The sequence below is a fragment of the Psammomys obesus genome, unplaced genomic scaffold (assembly GCF_907164565.1).
Source record: "Psammomys obesus unplaced genomic scaffold, mPsaObe1.curated_primary_1811, whole genome shotgun sequence".
Taxonomy (NCBI): Eukaryota; Metazoa; Chordata; class Mammalia; order Rodentia; family Muridae; genus Psammomys; species Psammomys obesus.
The window spans coordinates 9,467,306-9,482,564 of NW_026596234.1; the positions used below are offsets into that span (position 1 = coordinate 9,467,306).

The following is a 15,259-nucleotide window of genomic DNA, read 5'->3' on the forward strand; positions in this document are numbered from 1 at the left end:
CCTTCCTTCCTTCCTTCCTTCCTTCCTTCCTTCCTTCCTTCCTTCCTTCCTTCCTTCCTTCCTTCCTTCCTTCCTTTCTTTCTTTTTTTTTTTATTCAAACAAATTCTACTATTTGTATGTATGGGTGTGAGAGTGTGGGCTGTGGTGTACATCCGGGCTCAGAAGGGAACTTGTGGGGATAGTTTCCCTCCTCCTTAGTGGACTCTGAAGCTTGACTAAGCGAGGACTTTTATCCATTGAGCCGTCTTAAACCTTTACACCCTCTTTTTAAAAACGACTTTTTTGATTTTTTTTTTTTAAATGCAGCTTCTACCATTAGCACAACATAGATAAGAAGAGAAAAATAGCTGTGGTCCACCAAGGCCGTAGCCGCTGTTAATCCCATGTAGGTCTGCCTTCTACACAAAATGCCAGCACGTTTATATAAACATGCCAGAGTGATGGGAAGAAGGCTTGATGTGAGATCTTCAAGAAAGCCCCACTGTTCTGAGTCCCTGGGGGATTCCCCTTGAATTTGGCTCTCTACCAGGAATCCCCTGACTAGGAAAATAGCCCACCCCTTCTGTGCCCAGCTCCCAGCTCAGTGGCTTTAAAACAAAAGATTTTATTCATTTTACATATATGAGTGCTCTATCTGTATGTTCAACTGCATGCCAGAGGAAGGCATGAGATCCCAGTATAGATAGTTGTGAGCTACCATGTAGTTTCTGGGAATCGAACTCAGGTCCCGTGGAAGAATAGACAGTGCTCTTAACCACTGAACCATCTCTCCAGTTCTGGCCTTTTCTCTTTTCAAGTATACGTGGCAACCTTGAAGGTGTGGGAAAGGGATGTGGCAATGAGGCGACTTTTATTTTTTTTTTCTGCCTGAGACAGTGTCTCAGTCGGTATCCCTGGCTGTCCTGGAACTCACTTTGTAGATGAGGGTGTCCTTGAACTCATAAAGATCCGCCTGCCTCTGCACCCTGAGTGCTGGGATTAAAGGCGTGGGCCACCACATTAGGAATGACATAAGGAGTGCTATTCTAGAAGCTGGAAGCCACCCTGTCATTCTGACTCCCCCTGAATTCTTGCCATTAAAAAGCCCCGGGACCATGGCTATCCTAAACTGGCGGGCTGCTGTCTGACATGGCCTGGGTTCCATTCCCAGGGCCTTGGAAACTAAGTGGTGTGGTGGTGGCACATACCTGTCACATCACCAGAGAGAGGCAGGAGGGTTAGAAGTTCAAGACCACTAGCAAGTTTGTAGCTAGCCTGTGCTACATGCAACTCTTACCCTCTGAAACAGTCTCCTTTAAATGCCTCAAGGTCCACAACTTTTTGAGCACCTTTGAAGGACCACAGTGGAGAATCCCACACCTGACTCCATGAGAGGTCAGCCTCAGAATGAAGATTTCTCAGCACCATGTAAGGTGATCTTTTGGCCACATGTAGAAGGTGTATGTGAAACATGAATGATTGTCCTGTTTACACGTGGCTCCTGTTCCCAGGGTATCTCATTATAAAAGTACCAGCATCCCCAAACCTGAGATCCAAAATACTTGTGGCCTTAGGCATTTTGACTGAGAGATGATTCCACCTGAATTTATCACCACTGTGTAATCACCTCCGTCTACTATTGGTGTGCTGTATTACCTCTTTCTTTTAACTTTATTTATTTATGTGTGTCTGGGTGTTTGCCCGAAGAAGGGTGTCAGATCCTCCAGAACTGGAGTTAAAAGATGGTTGTGAGTGACTGTGTAGGTGCTGGGAGTTGAACCCATGTCCTTTCGAAGAGCAGCCAGTGCTCTTAAACAGTGCTGAGCTATCTCTCCAGTCATACCCAATTTCTTTTTTTTTAATTTGATAATTTTTATTTTTTTATATTAATCACAGCTTATTTACTTTGTATTCTTTTTTTATTTTTCTTATTACATTTCTTTCTTTCCGTTTTTCTTTCTTTATGCTCGTACGGTTTACAAACACATCATGGTGCACATGTGGAGATCAGAGGTCAGGTTGCAGGAGACAATTCTCTCTCTGCAGATTAAACTCAGGCCAGCAGCTTTTGTGGCAAGCACCCGGAACCAGCTCACATGCCCACAGGGATTATTGATCACCTCCCCCCCACCCCCAGTTTTGGAGATTGAACCCAGGGCTCCCGGATCTAAGGCAGGCATTCTTCCCCTGAGCCATACCCCAGCCCCGTCTTACTTTTTTTGAGGCAGGGACTCATGTAGCCCAGGCTGGCCACAAACTCTGCATGTAGCTAAGGATGACCCTAAACTTCTTCTGATCCTTGTGCCTTCACTTCCTAGGTGCTAGGATTATCCTTGTGCCTGGTGCTGGGATGGAACCCAGGGCTTCAAGTATGCTGGGCAAGCACTTTGCCAACAAAGCCATGTTCCCCCATCACTCATCATCTGACTGTGCACGGCAGTGTAGACACAGCTCTGATGACTTACGTCTCTCGAGCGTCCCATTGGGAGCCTCCCCGCCTCACTGTGGTCATGCCTCTTGCTGTGGCCGTGCAGGGGTCTCAGCTGTCTTCCCTGTGCTTGCAACATTTCTGTGTGACAACGTGAGAGACTCCGGGGAGACTCCATCCTGCGGGCCTGTCATGGCTCTGGGAGGTCTTTTCCCCACAGTCACTCACACCCCAAATGCTTTCTTGTTCCCTGTGAGCCCCAGGGATAGTGGCAGCATTCAGACATGTCACAGCTGTGCTGAGAGCAGAATGTATCAGAACAGCTTTCTAGATTGTGTGCTCAGACCCACAGGGCGAGGTCAAAGAACCAGACCAACAGCATATTCAGGTTAAAATTCCACATGATCTGGGCACGGGGGAGGGGACACATGCCTCTAATCCCAGCACTTGGGAGGCAGAGGCAGGAGAATCTCTGAGTTTGCGGCCAGCCTGCTGTATGTAGCAAGTTCCAGGCCAGCCAGGGCTACATAGTGAGACCCTGTCTCAACAAGACAGAGAAGCCTTCCAGGAGTGTTACTTCTCAATTACTAAGGCGAGATCTTGACTAGAATTCAGAAGGGGTTAGAGATGTGTGAGGTGTTGGGGCTCAGGGGATAGCTCGCTAGGAAAGTGCTTTCTGTTCCAGGATAAAGCTCATATCCATCAGCTACAATCGTCAGTCAGTCAGTCAGTCAGTCAGTCAGTCAGTCAGTCAAGAGCCAGGCACAGTGGTGTGCCCATGAGCCCTGTGCTGGGAGAGGAGCTAGCTAGTTCTCTGGAGCTTGTTGGCCAGGCTGTCTGGGAGAAGCAATGAGTTCCCAGTTTACTGAGAGACCCTGTCTCAGAAAATAAGGTGGAGAACAATAGGAAGAAGTCAAACTTGCAGTGGGCCTCTGGCCTCCATGTACATATGTACACATCCACACGCATCTGCCTACACCCACACTCACATGTGTGCACAAAGAGTATGGACGGGGACACACACACACACACACACACACACACACACACAGACTCATTCTCTCTCTGGTGTTAGCTTATCCATGCATCATATACTCAGGCATGTCATTTCTAAATGACTCAGTATTTTTTTTTGAGTTAAGATCTAGAGGTTGAATGTTACATCCCCGAAATCTGGATTCACTCAGCCCCAGCCCCTGACTCCTGAAGGTAACAGGCCGTTCTGTTCATTGCATGGTGTCTTTAAATTCTCCCTTGAAATAGTACTTTAAAAAACACCTCCATCTTTTCTAAGATAGGCTTCTATTGGGAAGGGTCAAGTGTAGAAATGCCAGGCAGCAGCTAGCCAGTCTGCTTGAGCTGTCCGGTGGCATTGCCTCAGCTTACCCTGGCCTCTGCATGCCTGCTTTATTCCTGTCTGGTGGCTGCTCAGCCCCTGCAGGCATTGGAACCTACAGCCACCATCCGAGTGTGGCTGGATGCATTTCCCGAGAAAGGAAGGGATCAGAGATTGCTCAGGCCTGTGGTAGATTTATAATCCTTTAGGCCAGCTCCTCCATGAGCCCCTACTGAAGACCACCAAGGAGCCCCTGGAATGAAATGTCACATTCTCCCTACAGAGCACACCCTTTCTCATTAACAAGTCTGTAAGCGGACAGGAGGCTCCTGAGTGTGACCTGGCCTGTTAAGCATGCAGGCCCAGGTACAAAGGGCCATTATGAAAGCTTGTCATGGATGATTTACCGCCAGCCGATAGATGATAAGGCTTCAGGGATGGCTCCTGGCCGAACGGGCACTTAGAAGGGAAAGTAGGGTGTCTGCCCCCCCCCCCCCCGCCCCTGAATACCCTCTCCCATTCGAGGGCACAGCAGGCTCCTGAGGCAAGATGTCCCAGCCCCAGGTCTGGTCCAGCTGGCTGCTCACACGTCTGCTCACCACCAGCTCTGATGAGCCTTCTGTCTCTGTGACAGGATCTCACTATATAGCTCAGGCTGGCCTCAGACTCCCGGTCGTCCCGCATCAGCTTCTCGGATGCTGAGACCACAGGAGCATGTCATGCCCACCACATGGCCTCTTTCTCTGCTTTTGGCCACCAGACCCCGGCTGAGGCGAAGGCTGCTGAAGCTGAGGGCTGAGGAGAGATTCCACTCTCTGTGGAAGCTCAGACTAATGGGTAAGGATGCTCTCTGTCTCTATGGCATCCTGTGTGGAAAGGCATGTACCCCTTAGATATTCCACCAAGCACGCCGAGTCCTCTCAGCAGGACTTCCAGGGGCTCACATGCTGTGTGAGCACGTGCTGACACAGGGGTCATGCAGAAGTCCCACACGTGGAAGGTTCCGGAATGAGTCCTTGAAGAGCACAGGAGGCCCTCCCTGGGGACGTTTGTCATGTTAGAGCTTTGTAGACCCTCAGTTGGGCATCTCCTTCCCTGTAGCTCCTGGGGCCACTTCTCTTCTGGGTTCTTTCTCCACTGAAGTAAAGAGCAGGCTTCAGGGGTATTGGTGCAGCTCATGGAAGCCTCAAACTACATAACTGTAATTTTGCTACTGTTAGGAACCGTAATGTAAATACCTGTGTTCTCCGACAGTCTTTTGGGGGAGCTCAACCCACAGGTTGTGAGCTGCTGCTCTAAAGGGTTTATTTTTTTATTTTTTGGTCTGGCCTCAAGCTGGTCTCAAACTTGCTGTGTACCTGAGGAAGATCTTGACTTTCTGATCCTCCTCTCTACCTCCTAGGTTCTGGGATTAAAGTTGTGTGTCCGAATGGGCTGTTTTATCTGGTGCTGGTGACGGAACCCAGAGCTTTGTGTGTTATTTCAACACTATCAGCTAAGCCACACCCCAGCCCTCTGTAAGCGTTCTCTCTCTCTCACTCATAGATGGCAGGCACGCACATGCACACACGATTGAGGCTCAACTGTAGTGCCTGCCTGGCATGCACAAGGCCTGGGATTCTAGACAAACCAGAAATGATGGTGCAGGCCTGTAATCCCAGCAGTTGGGAGGTGGAGGCAACATGACCAGGAGTTCAAGGCCATCCTTAGCTCCACAGGATGTTTGAAGCCTGGACTATATGAGACTCTGCCTCAAAAAAACAAAACAAAACAAAACAAAAAAGTGAAGACGTGAATGTATCTTCACTGTTCAGAGCTGAAAGCTACTTACTCCTGGCTGACCAAGAGCATTTCTCAAAACAGGGTCAACTCATGGAATTGACTTCTTGCTAATGTCAGGTTCATCTCCACAAACAGAAACCAAGGTAAAGATCTATGGCTAACCTCACTTAGACATCTAAGTCAAGATGGCTAAAGATAGGACTGAAAATGTCTTAAAAAAAATTAGTGTGTATGGGTGTATGTTTGTGCATCATAGATATGTGTCTAAAGTCCAAGGAGGCCAGAAGAGGGCTTCATATCCCCTGGAACTGGAGCTTCAGATGGTTGTGAGCGACCATGTGGGTGCTGGGAATCGAATTTCGATCCTCTGCAAGAGCAGCAAGTACACTGAACCACTGAGCTGTTTCTTTCCAGCCCCTAAAGATAGGATTCTGCAAACTGAGAACACATCTGCTTGAAGTTACTTATTTACAGAAGCTTTGAGGACATCAAAAGGGACCCAAGACTTGAAGTCCAGAGTGATCCACCTTAGGGACCAGCAGGTCAGCTAAGGTGACACCAACACAATATGGAGCTGACCTGGGAACAACAGACCTGGGAGTCTTGCGGGCCTGGAGATGGGACTCAGGAACGCAGTGTTTGACTGTGGGCCCATACCTTTGTACAATGCTGCAAGCCAGTGCGCACTCCGAAACTACTTTGAACTTTGACCTCCCAGAGCTAGTCTTGCTTGTGTGATATGGTCCTGTCTCGGGGGCACTTGTGGGGGTACATCTACCAGCCACCCCACTACTCTAGGCAGGACAACAGGTACCATCTGGCTGAGCCAAGGATTGCAGTGGGTTTTTGCACTTGATAAAATTTCCCCTCAGGGTGTTATGATTGCTTTCTCTTAATTCTAGCAGGCAGCCTAGTGTTTCCCCTTTCCAAGTCTAACCACGGTCATCAAGTCAACCCTCTGCAAACTTTTCTCCTTAACCCCCTTAAGACTAAGCTTTATAGGAAGCTGGGTGTCTGTCTTCCTCACCACCATGATCTTCTGTCAAGATCATGTCAAGATCTCCTCAAGAGGATGGCCGTGAACCTCTGACCCTGCTGTCCCCATCTCCTGAGTGCTAGGATTACAGGCGTGCCTACCATACTCATGGTGCTTATGCAGTACTGGCGCTCAAGCCCGAGCTTTGTGCATTTGAGGCAAGAGCTTTACCAACCACCTCCGGCCCTGGAAAGCCTTTTTGCATTGTTGCCTCTGTCTTGCCAGCAAGTGAGTGGGTGTGAGAAGCTTTAGGATGAAGCTGTTACAGTCCGGTTCTGACAGTCTCCCAGGCTTCAGGTCAGGCAGTGGTGCAGCCTTCTGGCTTCGGTCCAATCCAGTCACTAGGGTGATTCCTGCAGGTTGTACATATTAGTCAGGATTCTCCAGGGGGTCAGAACGGATAGAATGAATTTATATTTTATAAAGGGGATTAATTGGAATGGCATACAGCTGTGGTCCAGCTAGTTCAACTGGCTGTCTACCAACAGGAAAGAATCCTGTAATTGTCCAGTTCTCGAGGCTGCGAATTTCAGATGGTCTTCAGTAGATGCTGGAATCTGGAAAAGGTAGGCTTTAAGGAGGAAAGAATGACCTTCGCTGTAGAGAGCAAGGGCAAGCAGTCAGAGAGAACAAGCTTACTCCTTCCATGCCCTTTATATTAGCTGGCAGCAGGGGGTGTGGCCCAGATTAAAGGTGGACCTTCCCACCTCAAAAGATCCAGACTAGAAGTGGGCCTTCCCATTTTAAATGATTTAATTAGGGGTTGGAGATTTAGCTCAGTGGTAGAGTGCTTGCCTAGCAAGCACAAGGCCCTGGGTTCGGTCCTCAGCTCTGGGGAAAAAACAAAAAACAACCCAACCAGGTAACTAATTAAATGATTTAATTAAGAAAAAACAATCTCTTAACTGGGCTGTGGTGATGCACATCTTTAATCCCAGCACTCAGAAGGCAAAGGGAGGCGGATCTCTTGAGTTTGAGGCCAGCCTGTTCTACGGAGCAAGTTCCAGGACAGCCAGGGCTACACAGAGAGACCTTGTCTCAAAATACCAGAATAGCAAATAAATGAATAAATTCCCCACAGGTGTGCCCAGCTGCTTAGGTTCTGGCTAATTCCAGATGTTGACAGCTGAGCATAGCCCTCACACTGTATTTCCCTTGCTTGTGCTTCCTTCCCCCATTTTGGAAGTCTCCCGTGTCCCTGCATCTGCTCCCATCAGCAAGCCTATGTCCCTTTAATTCTTACCGTTTAAAAGTTTTTATTACCGTATTTGTTGTGCAAAGTGGTAGGTCCTGTAATGACATTTTGCTGGATTATATAATATGTGGGTCATATTCATATACACATTCGCTCATACATGTATACATACAAACACACATACATAATACATACATACATATATATATGTTCTTTCTTGTTACTCATCTTTTCTTCTGTCCATGTAAATTCTTTGGATCCTGCTGGCTGAGTTAGTAACTGTTTGATACTCAACAAATTTTCTTAGTCTAGAAAATCAGTGTTTTTTGCATGTTGTGATTTTCATGTGCATGAAAGAGCAGGGCTGAGAAATGGAACAGAGCATGAACACATACACGTGTATACATACATGTCCATGTATAGATCTAGGTTCTACCTGCTGCTTCTCAGACTCCTAACATTGGGAGTAGGGGTTGTTTCTGACTTCTTGGCCTGCTCTTGGGACCCGCTTTCTCCTGGATTACCTCATCCACCTCCGTATAGGGTATATGCCAAGTCCTACTGCAGTTTGCTATGCTGTGTTCGGTTGGTATCCCTGGGAGTCCTGCTCTTTTCTGAAGGGAAACAGGAGTGGATCTGGGTGAGACAGGAAGGTGCAGGGAGGGACTGCAAAGAGAGGAGGGAGGGGAAACAGCAGTTGGGATGTAATCTATGAGAGAATAATATTTTTTAAAAGGGTACACATATTTGTATGAGTTTATGTCTAAAAAAAAAAAAAAACCAAAAAGCTCTCTAGTGTCAGTGGAGCTCAGTCTGTGGCCACAGCCTGAAAAGCTGCCCATGAGTCATCTAGGAAAACCTTCCATGCTTAATCCCACCTGCGCCGTGCATATTTCAGGAAAGGGACTTTTCCCCAGGCCCAGAAACCAGGACATGGCCTCTTTATCCCATCAGCTTTCTAATGGTGGCAGTGGGTCCCAGTGACACAGGCTTATGTGATTCAGGAGGGGGCTTCCGACTGGCCTTGGATTGGCATTCTCCTTTGGGCCTCCTGTGCATCTGCTAAAGTGGATCCGGGCTGCCTGAGGCTGGGAGAGAGCCAAATGGCCCTCCAGGTGAGAACACCCTGGACCTTTGACCCAGGCGTGGTTACAGGTTTCCTCCTGGCCTGGCCCTTGCCACCTCTCAGCTCCATCACTGGCGGGCAGTTCCATGAACTTCTGGGAGTCTCTGTTTGTGGCTAGTGGACCAGTCCTTGTCTCTGGCCTTGTGGGGCTGTACCTCCAGGCTCCCAGTAGTACCTCCTTCCCAGTTGAGATAGCCATAAATGCCCCAGATAGTGCTGAAAGTCCCATCTCTTCACACCCCTACTGGGAAGGGCGAGGGGCACAGAATCACCCGTTAAAGACTAGAATATGTCTAAAGGAGAGCCAGGGGTGAAGAGCCCCCAGTTGCTCTGCTCCTTCTTGCTGTAGGGTCGCAGGCTTGTTGCAAAGCCTTTCAGAAGTAACTGTGCTTCCGGGGTCCAGAGCAGCGTCTGCCACAGACTTGTGCTATGCAACCTGCTTTAGGGCCTGCCAGACCAGACGAGTCCCTCCTGCCTCCATCTTCCCTCCTCCTTCGGGGTTCATGCGCAGGGTGCCTGATCTCCCATGCTTCATTACCTTCAGGTGGCCCTGGTCCAGTGGACGGAAAGCGTGGGATTGACCCTGGTGGGCCGAGACCAGTCTGCCATGCAGCTGAGGACCCCCGGCGACCAGATCCTGAATCTCACCATCCTGCAGGTCTTCCCCTTTACCTACGAGAGCAAGCGGATGGGCATCATCGTGAGGGTGAGTCCAGTCCGCACCGCCAGCATGCAGCAGGGGCCATTACGTCTTGCTGGGGCCTTGTTACTGTCACCCAAGGCTAGCAATTGCCTGAGCAGGAAGAAAGAGACACCTCTCTCTCTCTCTCTCTCTCTTAGCAGGTCTTAGTAGAACATTTTTCATTATCTCTTAAAAATTACATTTTTATTTAGCATATATGAGCAGGAGTCAGGGAAAACATGCTGTGTGTGTGTGTGTGTGTGCGCGAGGGCATGCGTGCATACGTGCATGTTTGTGACAGTCAGAGGAAAACTTGTAGGAGTCAGTGCTCTCTTTTTTCCATGTAGATCCTGGGACTCAAATTCATACCATCAGATTTAGCAGCAAACACCTTAACCTGCTGAGCCATCTCGTTGGACCTCACATTTTTCTTCTCTCTCTCTCTGTATGTGTGAGTGTATTTTGCTGTGTGTGTGGAGTTCAGCATCTTGCACATACTAAGCAATCAACACTCCCAGTCTCTATATTTCTTTCCTTTTTCTTTTCTCTTTCTCTTCTTTCTTTCTTTTTTTGTTTGTTTTTTCAAGACAGGGTTTCTCTGTGTAGCCCTTGCCTCTGCCTCCTGAGTGCTGGGATTGAACGTGTGTGCCATTACCACCTGGCCTATATTTCTTTTCTTTAAAAAAAATTTATTTTTTATGCGTATGTGTACGTGTCTGTGTGAGCGTATGCTGCATTCATGCAGGTGCTCATGGAGGCTGGAAGAGGGTGTCAGATCACCTGGAGCTGGAGCTGTAGATGGTTGTGTGCTGCCCAGCATGGGTGCTGGGGTCTGAACTCAGATCCTCTAGAAAGAGCAGGAAATGTTGGAAACTGCCGAGCCGTCCCTCTAGCCTGCCACCTGTATTATAGGTAAAACTCACGCCCACTCTCTCCGTGCTTGGGAGGCTGAAGCAGGAAGCTCGCTGTAAGTTCCAGGCTGACCTGTGCTATACGGACACTGACCCTGTCTCCAAAGAACAGAAGTGCAATAAAAAAAAATTCACTCAGTGTAAAATAACCATTAAAACAACAACAATAACAACAACAACAAAAAACGTTTAAAAGTTGCTGTAGTTTGAAGGTGCAGTGCTCCACAGGCTCCTGATCTGCACACTTGGCCTCCCGCTGGTGGTGGGATTTTGGGCAGCTCAAAACTTTTAGGAGGTGGAGGCTTGCTGGGGGAAGTGCATCCTTGAGGCGGTTCTTGAAAGTCGTAGCCCAGCCCCACTTCCTCTTCACTCTTAAGTTCCAGTGTGATCAGTTGCTCTCTCTCCTGCCTCCATGCCTTCTCCCACCATGGTGGATGTAGAAGCAGAAGACGCTCACCCTCCCTCCTTCCCTCCCTCCCCCCCTCCCTCCCTCCCTCCAGTACCTTTATCCCTCTTCTCGTTCACCTCCCTCCCTGAAGAAGCTTCTTCTCAGGAGTCTGGTTGTAGCAAAGAGAAAAATGACTAACAAAAAAATGAGTACCTGGGCTCGTGCCCTCCCCATTTGCTGACTTTACAATACCGTACAGATAGGCTCTGTGTTCACCACACCCCTAAATAATTTTCATCACAGCAGGAGACAGCTCTTGAGGGCTGGCGGGATGGCTCAGTGGGTAAAGATGCTTGCCACCAAGCCCAGGGACCTGAGTTTGATCCCCAGGACCCACACTAGGCAAAGCGAGAACAATTGTCCTGCAGATTGTCCTCTGAGCTCCACACACGGGCTGTGACACACATGCGCTCACGCCACGCACAGAATAACCTATGAGAATGTGATCATAAAGAACAGATGGGAGAGATGGCTCAGTGGTTAAGAGCTCTAGCTGCTGTTCCAGAGGACCCAGGTTCAGCTCCCAGCACCTACATGGCAACTAACAGCCGTCTGAAACTCCAGTTCCGGGGGATCTAGCATCCTCTTCCGACCTCTGAGGACACTGCATGTGCCCATTGTACAGACGTACGTAATGGCCAAACATACACACACATACATAAAAATAAATAAGTTTTAAAGAAATTACTAAAGAAACCCCTGCACCTATTAAGCCACCTCACTCCCCAGCTCCTGCCCCCAAAGTCTGCTTCCTGCCCTGCAGATTTTCCTGCTTTGGACTCTTCCTGTAAATGGAATCTTGTAGCATGTGGTCTTTTGCTTCCCTCTTCCTGTTAACGGGTTTCAAGGTGCATGTATGTCATTGTGTATACCAATCTTTCCTCCTCTTTTGGGGGGCTGTGTAGTATTCCATTGTATGCCCATAGCGGTTGAATCTCCTTTCTACAGATGCCTGTGACTAGCATGGAATATTTGCATTAGCTAGTGAGCTAGCTTGGAGAGGATACCCATATCCTAACAAGAAATCCGCTTCGGTTTACTGTGCACAGAGGCCTTAAGGCAATTTTAAACAGTGTTTGTTTTCTGTCGTTTCGTTTTGTAACCTGAGTCAGGTGTGGAATTCTCTATCCATGGTATTTTGTTGATGCCCAAAGAATTCCGAAGCTTGTTGGCTGGGGCCTGGCTTAGAAGGCGAAGTGCTTGCTGTATGAGGTCCTGAGTTTGATCCCCAGCACCCATGTGAAGAAGGTTGGGTGTGATGGTGTGTGCATGCCGTCCGCGTGCTAGGGAGACAAGTAGGTGCGTTGCTGGGGCTCGTGGCCAGATTGGGAGGACATCAGCAATGAGGGGCCCAGCATCCAGCGGGAGCTGTGGCAGTCAGCGATGGAGGGATGTTAGCAGTGAAGGGGGGGTTCTGACAACAAGGTAGCCGTGGTGAGGGGACCAGCACTAACAGCCATGGACAACAGCGGGACTGGTGTTGTGTCAGGGGCTGTTCTCAGTGACTGACATAAGCTGACTTGAGTCACAAGCTCACAAGTTAGTTATGTGATTTGCATTTGACAGAGGAGGAAACTGAGGCATAGAAAGCCCAAAGGAAAGCACTTGAGCTCACACAGGGAGGTGATGGGTCAGAGATTGAGTCCCAGGCTGTCTTGTTCCTAAGCATGTGCTAGGGCTTAGGTGGGACAGGAGGGACACGGCCCTGGGTCTCTGTTGGGCGCTGTGTTAGTTATGCATGCTAATGCTAATAGATCTCCCCCCCCCCCCCCACTGGTTTTAAACCACGATGCTTGTGTTCTCTAACAGTTTCTGTGGACCAGGAAGCTGGGTGTGGCTGGGGCGGGGGTCCTCTGGTTCAGTGTCTCAAAGGCTGGCTTCAAGACTTGGCCAGGTCACTGTCTCCTCAGGATCTTCTGGGACAAGGTTCACTTAAGCACTTGAGCATCAGTGGTTGGCAGGATGGAGTCTTCATCTTTGCTGACAACTAGGCAGAGGCCACCCCCAGCTAATGGCTCTGTGGGCCTCGCCCTGGGCTAGCCTCCTGTCATCTGGCTTCACCTTAGTGAGGATGTAAGCAAGCTGGAAGCCACCATCAGGAACCAGCCTCAGAGGAGACGGGCCGTCACATTAGCCGTGTTCTCTTGTCAGGAGTTGTTGGCTCCAGCACATCTGTAGGGGTGTAGGGACAGGGCTGCCTCCATCCAGGACTATGGCGGCAGTGACTCCATGAATCTCTGCTCAGAAGACCCAGTGATTCACAGTGGGTGTGCTCCGAAACATCCTGTCTGAGTTGACTTACATCCCAGATGCTGGTTGGGACTTTTGTGACCCTCTGGGACACAATTCCTTGGCGGATGTCAGGCCTTGAGGCAGCTTCTCCCTCCCACACAGCTGCTGCTTTTTCCTATGGCTGCATCCAGCCTGGTTCTTGGCCTTCGGCTCTCACATCTCCAGGACTCCAAAGCTCAAGGCTATCAGCGACTAAATCCCTGGGGTGGGCGTTTCCTGGAGTTAAGTCAGTGTAGTCATCCACAGAATTACTTTCACTTGGTTCCAGCCATTATTTTTTCAAGTTCTAGAGCCTTGGACCCCGCTAAGGTCATTTGAGAGCTGAATCATCAGATAGTCCCCAGTGCTCAACTTTGAGAATAAAGGGGAGCGTGCATACCACCCCTCCTTTAGCTCGGAAGGGCCCTCATTCCCAGATGTGCGTCATATATAGTGAGCAGTGGCTCTGCGTCTTCACGCAAGGCGGCTGGAGCAGAGTCCCGAGGGCTTAGCAGGTGTGCTGTTCCGTAAGGATGGCATGCCCCTCACTCCGCCTACTCGTTTATTACTGTTATTTTATTCAACCCTTAACCTTCACAGTTAAGGGTCTTAAAAGGGGAAATCAAGCCAGGCGTGGTGACGCATGACAGTAATCCTACCACTTGAGATGCTGGGGCAGGAGGATTGCTGTGAGTTGGGGACCAGCCGTTTACCACGCCAAGGGCCTTTTTAACAAGCATGAGTGTGATCCATAAACACTGTATAAACTTACCTTCTGCCTTTATTTCAAGCTAGCTTCCCATCTCCTTACTGAAGCGTGTGTATGTGAGTGTGTGTGAGTGTGTGTGTGTGTGCATGCCTATGCACCTATGTGTCTAGGTGTATCTACGTAGTGGAAGTTATGCTGTGAAGACAGTTTTGCTGATTTTAATGTGTGCATGGAGTTCTGAGGGAAGATACTCTTATCTCATTCACTTCTTCTGATTCTTTTAAAAATTACGTGTATGCATGCATGTCTATTCTAGAGCCTTTAGATTTTTTTTTACAGATTTATTTATTTTCTATGTATGAGTGTTTTGCTTCTCTGTGTGTAATGTAAGCCCCATGCCTGGTGCCCTTGGAGCCTATAACAGGGCGTTGGATCCCCTGGACCTGGAGTCACAGATGGTTGTGGGTGCTGTGACTCGAACCAGGGTCCTCTGTAAAAGCAGCCAGCGTTCTTAACTGCTGAGCCTCTCTCTAGTCCCTGTGTGCTAGCTTCTTAACTGTGAGTGTTGCTTCTTCTAAAATTTCATGGTGCACATGTGAATGTGTGGGGCTTGGTTCTCTCTTTCCACCATGTGGGAAACCAGACTCTTCAGACTTGGTAGCAAAGTGCCTTCACCCACTAGACCGTTGCAGGTCCCCTTCTCTTCCTTCTGAATAGGCCGTTCTTCATTCTTGGTTATCAACAATAACCAAAAATTCTGGGAGCGCATACCTTCACATGTACCGCCTTAGGTATTTGGAAAATACCCACTAGTGAGCTAATATTCCACCCCTGCCTGCCTGTCCCCCATTTCCGGCTGGTCCCAGGCTTCAGGAAGCTTTTTAACTCTGGACCCACCTCGCCAGGATTTCCCCAGTCAGTGACCCTCCTCGGAGTGACAGTTGAAAGTCGCGACTTTTATAGCTGTCACCATCCAAGAATGGGGTGCCGCTGGCATCTCCTGGGGCCCGCCTGTGACGGATAGCCTGTCTATACATGTTTGCTGTACAGAGTCCGAGAAACCGTGTCCTGCTGTGCTGGAGTGATGAGCCTGTTGTCTGCATGTGACTGTCCCCACTGTGGACAGGGTTCATTCAGTTCTTTTGGCTTCCCGGGGTTGGAGGGCATTTGAGACAGGCTCGCAGGCTGGGGCCCTGGCTGGCCTCACATACACAGCAGCCCGCCTCTGTCAGCCTACCAACCCTCAAGTGCCAGGATTACAGGCGGGAGCTACCGCCATCTGCCTCTGACTAGGTTCAGTAGTATATCCAGCCTTTTAGACCGGTGTGAGTAAGCTCACAGTGTGCTCACAGCCT

The 15,259-nt window shown here is 49.2% G+C and overlaps 1 protein-coding gene across 1 annotated transcript in view; it reads left to right on the top strand.

Annotated features, from left to right (window-relative positions):
* Atp9a (ATPase phospholipid transporting 9A (putative)) overlaps positions 1–15,259 on the top strand; it is a gene marked incomplete at its 5' end in the record, with an annotated part of 101,486 nt that overhangs the window by 64,278 nt on the left and 21,949 nt on the right. Inside the window, 1 exon segment of the mRNA XM_055595962.1 lies at positions 9,428–9,589. Coding sequence (XP_055451937.1) covers positions 9,428–9,589 — 162 coding nt within the window.